This window comes from Cherax quadricarinatus, chromosome 10, assembly GCF_038502225.1.
Source record: "Cherax quadricarinatus isolate ZL_2023a chromosome 10, ASM3850222v1, whole genome shotgun sequence".
NCBI lineage: Eukaryota > Metazoa > Arthropoda > Malacostraca > Decapoda > Parastacidae > Cherax > Cherax quadricarinatus.
This window is the reverse complement of record NC_091301.1, coordinates 10,313,751-10,323,843: the sequence shown is the minus strand read 5'-3', so window position 1 is coordinate 10,323,843 and position 10,093 is coordinate 10,313,751. Positions and strand designations below refer to the sequence as shown.

General features: G+C 38.4%; 1 protein-coding gene across 1 annotated transcript in view; it reads left to right on the top strand.

The window, feature by feature from the left end:
- The first annotated feature begins 3,531 nt into the window (after positions 1-3,531).
- LOC128687760 (allatostatin-A receptor-like) overlaps positions 3,532-10,093 on the top strand; it is a 182,973-nt gene continuing 176,411 nt past the window's right edge. Inside the window, exon 1 of the mRNA XM_070083615.1 lies at positions 3,532-4,038. Within this exon, the coding sequence (XP_069939716.1) occupies positions 3,650-4,038 (389 nt within the window). The 5' untranslated portion in view covers positions 3,532-3,649. The remainder of the gene's footprint in view (positions 4,039-10,093) is intronic.

Sequence of the window (10,093 nt, the reverse complement as noted above, 5' to 3'; positions counted from 1 at the left end):
TATATATATATATATATATATATATATATATATATATATATATATATATATATATTTATATATAATATATATATATATATATATATATATATATATTTATATATATATATATATATATATATATATATATATATATATATATATATATATATATATATATATATATATATATATATATATATATATATATATATATATATATGTCGTGCCGAATAGGCAGAACTTGCGATCTTGGCTTAAATAGCAACGTTCATCTTGCCATATAGGACAAGTGAAAATTTGTGTATGCAATAATTTCGCCAAAATCATTCTGAACCTAACGAAAAAAATATATTTCACTGTGTTTATTTAGTATTAAATTATTGTAAACAAATTTAAAATATATTTAGTTGGGTTAGGCTAAAATAAATTGCGCTTGTTATAATAAGGTTAGGTAAGTTTTCTAAGATTCTTTTGGTGCAAAATAAAAATTTTTTACATTAACATTAATGAAAAAATATATCTTTAAACGTATAAGAGAAAATTTTAGAAAGGACTTACTTTTAAATGAGTTCTTGCTAATTGACCAGTTTTACATATTCTGCACGACGTTATATATATATATATATATATATATATATATATATATATATATATATATATATATATATAATATCGTCTCGCTCTGCGTAGAGCTTCATCGAAAAAGTTGTGTGCAAAAAAAAGGGCTCTTGTGATTTATATTTACTTGTCCAAACTGTAGCATATCAAGTGCCGAAGTCAGCAAAGAAATCAGATACTGAAGTCAGAAATACCCAGACCATCTCCCAGCAGATTTCACTAAAGAATTTCTTCAATTGGCGTCGCTCTCTGATATAAAGAGGATGAGAAAATATGAAATCTCTTTGGACGTATCGAGTTATCATTGAATTCAATTCCTTACATCGAGAGGCCTTCCCCAGCATCAAGGCATCCTACTTGAAGGGATCAGTAGCTGCAGTGGAGATTCCTTATCTCTCGCAGGGACGCACAAGCGTGGTTGGATGAGTCGCACCTTGGGGGCGTCTCTCAGAAGCTTACACTCTCTTCAGTACTGAGAAAGATATCGTCGATTTATTGATTTCCCATCACTATATTCACGACCATAAAATAATATATATATATATATATATATATATATATATATATATATATATATATATATATATATATATATATATATATATATATATATATATATATATATATGTCGTGCCGAATATGTAAAACTGGTCAATTAGCAAGAACTCATTTAAAATTAAGTTCTTTCTAAAAATTTCTCTTATACGTTTAAAGATATATTTTTTTCATTTATGTTAATGTAAAAATTTATAATTTCGCACCAAAAGAATCTTAGAAAATTTACCTAACCTTATTATAACAAGCGCAATTTATTTTAGCCTAATCCTACTAAATATATTTTAAAAACGTTTACAGTAATTTAATACAAAACAAACACAATGAAATATATATTTTTTCGTTAGGTTCAGAATGATTTTGGCGAAATTATTGCATACACAAATTTTCGCTTGTCTTATATGGCAAGATGAGCGTTGCTATTTAAGCCAAGATCGCAAGTTCTGCCTATTCGGCACGACATATATATACATGTATATATATATATATATATATATATATATATATATATATATATATATATATATATATATATATATATATATATATATATATATATATATATATATCTTACGGACAAGATTGGAGTCCAGGACCAAAAGTTCATTGACGGAGCCATGATCTGGGATAATCTAAAGGGCTCTGAAACCAGACCTGCACCCCCGAACAACTGCAAACAGTCGCACTGGGATGGCCCGATAGTATAGAAAATAGCCTCAACAGTGCTTCAGAGTGTGTCAGGGAAGGATAGAGTCCGCCTTCTGGCAGTGAGAGCTCCTCATGCAGGGGACTTTCTGTTGGCTGTTCCCAACTCCAGCCTTGGCACACGGCTGGACCCACAGACTATCCGCATTGGTGTTGTCCTTCGACTTTCCGCCTCTATTCTCGCCGAGCACAGGTGTATTTGTGGCAGTGAAGCAGCAGACCGATTCGGTACCATGGTTTTGTGTGCCGTAAATCCGAGGGGCTAGGCAAAAGACTTATCAGGATAACTAGGGATCCCAGGGAAGCTAGTTTTCTGTTCTAGCGACTCAGCGCTGCTGTTCAGAGGGGTAATACCTGCTGTATTTTGGGCACACGCCCCAGTTCTGAAGAGCTGGATGAGATTTTCGCATTATAATCAGTGACAAACATGAAACAATATGTACTAGACATGTATCTCTCACATCTCATGTACTGTATATACCATCTTTATATCAACAATATATCTCTTGAACCTTTTGTACCATATTATGTAATAAAATATACCTGTTGGTAAAAAAGAATGAAAAGATGGAAGTGGAATATTCAAACAGCTTCAGGAAGAAATCCAAATATTCTTCATTGAAGCCTTTTATCCACTTCTACGAGGCTCTGGGTCCCACAATTTACACCAGAGGTGGACCCCATCCTATATATAAATATTAATATATATATATATATATATATATATATATATATATATATATATATATATATATATATATATATATATATATATATATATGCAAAACAACCACTCTGAAAGAATACAGAAATTCCAAGCGCTTTCGTGACTACTCACTTTATAAAGGAACTATGAAAGTAAAGCATCCAAGGAAGCTATATAAGGGGTCTGGCCAGCACCTCACTATCAGATCCCACAAGGGTTAAACACCTGACGCACGCCGACCCAACTTGGATAGGTCCTTTGCACAACTCACCCCACAAACTATTGTGCAAAGGACCTATCCAAGTTAGGTCGGCGTGCGTCAGGTGTTTAACCGTTGTGGGATCTGATAGTGAGGTGCTGGCCAGACCCCTTATATAGCTTCCTTGGATGCTTTACTTTCATAGTTCCTTGATAATGTGAGTAGTCACGAGAGCGCTTGGAATTTCTCTATTCTTTCAGAGTGGTTTTTTGCATATTTTGAAATCACCTGTTTACTGTGATCTTATTGCATATATATATATATATATATATATATATATATATATATATATATATATATATATATATATATATATATATATATATATATATATATATATATATATATTCTTTTTTTCGCATCAAATGTGAAAATGATTTTGTAGTACAAACGAAAAAAAAATTAAGAATACAATAGTTTATTAGAGAAAAAATAGAACAAGACCCAGGAAAAACAAGTGATTGTGTGAGGGAATAAATCTCCGCTATAATGCAGCAGCAAGTCTTGAAACCTCTTTAGTATACATATATAATGTGCAAGTAGGTTTCTGTGCTATCCCATGAACTGTTTCTAGAGTGGGCAGGACAAATGTAAATGCGAAAATCATAAATGAACATAAATTTTGGCCGCTAATGTGAAATCAGCTTGTAAATAATATGTCTGATTTTCTTTTAAATAAACAAGAAAGTAGCAATTTTGCAATAATGTTTAAGAAAGTCAGAAAATACTACGTTACTCTCGCAAAGGTGTGAAACAAAGGAGACACCAGCATCATCCCTTTTGGCTTCAGAGTCTTGCTGGGAAAACCAGTTCTCGAAGCCAACATGAATCTTTCCTATGACATAAACTTTACCTCCTTTGACCCTGGGGAACCCATGGATCCCCATTTCTTCTTCTCTGGGGTCCTGATGAACCTCTCCTATGGGGCGTTGGATCCCGTCGCTCCCACAAGCGGGGACAGGGCTGCCGTAGGCGCTGCAGGAGGCATAGCAGCAGGAGTCGGGTGTACCTACATTCACGAGAACAAGACCTACTTCTGGGACAACTGCATCCCTCTGGAGGACCCGCTGGAGATGAGGAAGCCGCACAGAGCCAACCCCAGCTTCGTGCCCATCGTGGTGACCCACGCCCTCACCTTCCTGCTGGGAGTGTCGGGAAACAGCGTCATTGTCGTCTCCATGGCCAGAGACAAGGGCACCAGGAATGTCACAAGGTCAGTTGCTTTCTAATTCCCTCTTTGATAGGAAACACTAGTCAACATAGCCAGGTACTAGGTAGGATAACATATCAAAAGAGTGGCTAAGTGATGATGTAAACTGTCAGATTAATAATAATAAATTGATTTCTTTTCTGCAGTATACAGATAATGTAGTTTACATTACCTGTATACTGCATGTGGCGCATTTCGGGTAGACTAATCCTAATGCTTAAAGACTATTTAAGAACTAGTCACTGTTTGAAAGACACAGAGAGGCCGGCCTTAAAAACCCTTGTATCAGTTAGTAAAATGTTGCAGATGTGAGATTGAATCCTATAATGGTAGATGGTATGGGAATACCATCTACGATTACTGAATGGTCTCCAGATACGATACTTTTAGTGGAATTTGTAGCCTCTAATTTACTCATTTTTTGATAAAAAATGTGGGAATATCTGTACCACGAAAAATTTTAAGAATTGAGATGAAACTCTAAACTGGCATTAAAAGTAAAGTTGTAGAAGAAGCCAGACAAGCAGCAAGTGTAAACTTTAATTAAAACGTTTCACTTGCGCAGCGGGCGAAATATTCTAATTTGCTACATAATTTGCTGTATAGTCCTTGTGGCTTAGCGCTTCTTTTTGATTATAATAATAATAATACATTAAATATCTTAATCAACTACAAGAAGTGAGTCTGCTTCCATCTCCACAGAAACCAGTTATTCTTGAAACATACACCCAATACATGTAGGTAAATACACGGAGACGTGTATGAATGCGTGTATTGGGTAGTGGTACGTGTATTGGTTAGTGGTACATGTATTGGTTAGTGGTACGTGTATTGGTTAGTGGTACGTGTATTGGTTAGTGGTACGTGTATTGGTTAGTGGTACGTGTATTGGTTAGTGGTACGTGTACTGGTTAGTGGTACGTGTATTGGGTAATGGTACGTGTACTGGTTAGTGGTACGTGTATTGCATAATAGTAGTTTACACCATGTACTGTGTAAACAGATGTGGTTCTTACCTAGACTGTATAATAACCGCTGCTGATGCAAGCATTGTTCTTGCTGGGGTGATGAGCTACAGTCATCGTGCGAAGAGGGATTACATTTTTTTACAGTTCTGCAACCGTACATCAGGGTAATGAGCTGAGTTTTATCTAATCTTCTAAGAGCTTCATTCACGGGGTTTTCAGCAATTAATCACAGGGGGTCACCGCGCCCTATTACCGCAACACTGGGTTTAGGAAATCCCTCAGGCAGAAGAAATCTGCTATGCACGAAACTGGTAGTTGGTGAAGGGGTTAAATGCTTGCCTTGGGCCCCCCGTGGTCACCCTTTTCCACGATTGCTTCGCCTGGGTAAGCGACGGACATGGATCGAATAGTTTTATGTCTACCCTGGGAAGCGTAACTCCTTTTACCCGGGATTGCTTTTCCAGTGGTAGCTAGAGGAGGGGTAACACAAGGGGGCACTTTACTTCCTCCTTTGAGTTTAACTTTCTAGAGGAGGGAAGTATAGCGATAACGACACTACGGTTGAAAGGACACAAGTGTATACTCTCGGTTCTGGGACTTTGGATGGATCTCATATGGAGCGACCAAGTTCCCAGAACCGAAACGCACCCACAAAAGATGTCCTAGGTTTATGCATTTGCGTCCTATTATCCATTACGTTAGTAGCTGTACGTAGACAACGCCAACACGTTTCGCTCTTTGCAGAACTTTTATTAGGACAACGTTTCTCTCTGTGTAGAGCTTTTCACGAATTAGCAAAAATTTAATTTACTACACAGAGTCAACTGGAGGACGAGAGGTCTGTCTCTAACGAGGTCTGAGAAACTTTGTCTCGTCCGGCAGGTCTATATTTTGTCCAGCTGGTCTGTCTCGTCCAGCAGGTCTGTGTCTCGTCCGGCTGATCTGTCTCGTCCGGCTGGTCTATGTCTCGTCCGGCAGGTCTGTCTCGTCCAGCAGGTCTGTGTCTCGTCCGGCTGGTTTATCAGTACACGGGACGTTGTGATGACAAGTGTAAACAACAAATTATTATTATTATTATTATTATTATTATTATTATTATTATTATTATTATTATTATTATTATTATTATTATTATTATTATTATTATTATTGCGTTCATGTGAAGAGCCGAACCTCCTGTGCGGGGATCACTGAATGCGGGAAGGGGTGAGGATACGATCCTCCCTTCGTTAATAACGAGACTGAGGAGCAGTCTCACAGCCAGCCTGGCTAAGGAAAGAACGAACAGGTTGCAGAACGACCTTGCATTGGGACAAAGTGTCGCTCTGCGTAGAACTAAACACTGCCAGTACGCCACTTGGATTCACGTATTGGAGGGTAGAACGGCGTTTAATACCATTGTCTTCATCTTGACATTTCTCTCCTCATCCATGGAAAAGATTTCAAATTACAGTTCCGTGGAACAAATATCAGCAAGATCTTTACAATCGCAAAGATTGTATTATTCGCAAATATTGTATTACCACAGCAACATTAAATAGAAAAATCACCACGAGCTCCACAACTCAAAAATAAGTGTATATACCCATAGAAGAGAGGTATACAAATATGAATATGCGTTTATTGGACTACAATCTCTTTTCCATGTTACAGTAAGAAGTGTATCACAAGTCAAAGTAGAGAAGTTTTCAGAGGTTATGACAAGTAAACCTTCATCATAAAACTGAAATGAATAAAAAAATAAAACACCTCCGTGTAATCTATAAGGTTTCTCGCTCGTGCATGTGGGAATTCTTCAATAACACTAGGAGAATCTGATACCCTGTTAGGAGTCTGGCTTCTGAGAATCTATCGACAAACGAGTCTATCGATTCGTTAGCCTCGTTAGGTAGATGGTAACATTGGTTGATGGGTTGAAAGCCTACCTACTGCTAAGAGGGTTATTAAGGCAACCTGTCACCTATTCACCACCAGTCCAGAATGCTTCAATCTCCTGGAACAAGGATTAAACTCTCAGTGTATTTACGTACGCTGAGAGATACAACAGGATCACAATAAACAAGTGATATTACAATCTGCAAAACAACAAAGGTGAGAAAATAGTGAAATTCTAGGCGCTTTCGTGATTTCTCACATTATCAAGGAAATATTTTTTTCACAGTGGTTGTTTTGCACACTACGAGATATACACCTCACCGTGTATACATTCATGATAATATTTCTAATATCTCTATTTATAATACTTATAAAAATATTTATTATTTCTACAGTTTTGATAATAATAATAATACTTATAAAAATATTTATTATTGCTACACTCTTAATAATATATTAATAATAATAATAATAATAATAATAATAGTAATAATAATAATAATAATAATAATAATAATAATGGTAATAAAAATAATAATAATAATAATAATAACAATAATAATAATAAGATATATACATTGGATGTGTAACACATCATGTGGCCCCGGGATATACACACTGGAAGGACATATATACCAAGTGAAGTGTATCTCGCAGCACACATACACTGAGAGTTTTCTTTAATCCCCGACGGGATTTTTTCTATTTCCTTATAATAGCCGTTAAGGCCTTTTAACGAATGAAATCCGGGGTAACTGACAGCAATCAAGACTCCATTATTCAGAAATGAAAAGAATAAATAACCGCTGGACTTTTGAGTTAGCAAATTAGTTCACCATTAAATGTACAATTTATATATATATGTATATATATATATATATATATATATATATATATATATATATATATATATATATATATATATATATATATATATATATATATATATATATATATATATATATATATATATATATATATATATATATATATATATATATATATATATATATATATATACTTGTACTGTACATACTGTTCCACGAATTATACCCACATCATACCATTCCGTTTCTGGCTTCTTGACTTCAGTATCTCGAATACTTCGTCCAGCTCCTCTGCGGTGGGCCGCGTGCCCAGAATGCTGCAGGCATTTCCTCTCTGGATCGCAACACTGAGTCTCTGAAAGAGGAAGCTGGTCGCCCTGTGGTCCTTGGTTTCTATGATGAGCTTTTCACCCAGCTCTTTGAGGAACTTTAGAGCACACTTGCCCCATGCTCCAAGGGTCTCCGACCCTATTGGAATGAAGTTATAGCAAGGGGGAAGGTCTTCATATTTTCGGATCTTCTGGGTCTCCCTGTGGCTGGCAGCTCCACCCCCTTCCACTAAAGAGTATGGCAAGTAGGTGTCTGCCAATGTGACAGCACAGGTGTAGTCCCAGGCAATCTGCTTTCCATCCTTCCAGGGTAGCATAGTGGCTCCATCAGGACGCTTTTGACTTCCATCAGACCTCTGTACTTGGGGTTCCCGTTGAGCTGGGCAACGGGCTGTGGCGAGGCTTCTCTTTATTATGTCATTGATCTCCTCATGTCTGGCATACTTCCCTTCTGCTGTGTGGCACACGAGACCATGAAGTCCGAATTGATCAGCTGTCGCCCTGCCGCAAATACACCTATGTTCGGTGAGGATGGGGGCGGCTAGGCGAAGAGCAACACCAATCCGAATGGCCTGTGGGTCGAGACGGGTGCCCAGGGAGGAATTGGGAACAGCTAACAGGAAATCTCCTGAGTGTGGTGCCTTCACTGCCAGGAGACGAGCTTTGTTCTTTCCTGAAGCATTGGAGAGCATTGTGTTGGCGATTTTTTCCATGATCGGTTTGTCCCAGTGGGACTGTTTGTGCTCTTTGGGAGGAGCTGGTCTACTGGAGGAGTCTGTAAGGGTGTCCCACCGAATCGCTGCTTCAGTAAACCTGGGGTCTTGAGCTCCTACCAAGTCTCTCAAGCGTTCGGGCACTATCTTCTTGACTAATGCACTGGAAGCCAAACACGAAGACAGAAAAGCAGGTAAAGCAACAAGTGTTGCTTTACGCACCCCTATACCTCCCAGTCGCACTGGGAGGGTTGCCTGATCCCATTGCTCATCCTCTAGTGACAGGTTCAGTGCCTTCTTAAAAGTTGATCTCAGGCGTGCGTCATATTCATCGAGTGTTGGGTTGTCAAAAGAGGGTGCACACCTCAAGAAATAAGTGAGTCTTGGCATAGTAAGACACCTTGTGAGGAGATACAGAGCATCATGGGCATCAAGATCGCTTATTCTCTCCTCCATTCTCATCAGGTCATTCAATTTGTCCCTGAGGACAGTATCGATGGCCTGGTGACCCAGCGGTGCCCCCAAGAGGGTACTGTTGGACGGAGTTGTAGGTGAGACTTCTGGGAGGATTCTTCGCACAGCATTGATTATTTCCTGGTTCGCTGTGATGATTTCACACTTGGAGGGATTGAGGATGAGTCCCAAGTCTTCTCCCTGTGTTTTCACCAGTTGTAGGTTCCCCAAGAGGGACTCTTCAGTGCCTGCCAGAGTGCCGTCATCCAGGTACCAGATATTGAGCTCACTGCGTAGGCTGGAAGTTAGTTCTCTTACTGCCAAGCAGAAGAGAAGTGGAGCGAGTGGGTCACCCTGCTGAACACCCTCTGATGATTGAATTTCATGTTCTCCAAACAAAAGAATTGAGGGTTTGCTGTAGCCGTTTTGCTGTAGCCGTTTGCTGTCGGCCGTCTCCCACCGAGGCAGGGTGACCCAAAAATAAAGAAAATCCCCAAAAAGAAAATACTTTCATCATCATTCAACTCTTTCACCTCACTCACACATAATCACTGTTTTTGCAGAGGTGCTCAGAACACAACAGTTTAGAAGTATATACGTATAAAGATACACAACATATCCCTCCAAACTGCCAGTATCCCAAATCCCTCCTTTAAAGTGCAGGCATTGTACTTCCCATTTCCAGGACTCAAGTCCGGCTATATAAAAATAACCGATTTCCATGAATCCCTTCACTAAATATCACCCTGCTCACACTCCAACAGATCGTCAAGTCCCAAATACCATTCATCTCCATTCACTCCTATCGAACACGCTCATGCACGCCTGCTGGAAGTCCAACCCCTCGCCCACAAAACCTCCCTTACCCCTTCCTTCCAACCTTTTCGAGGACG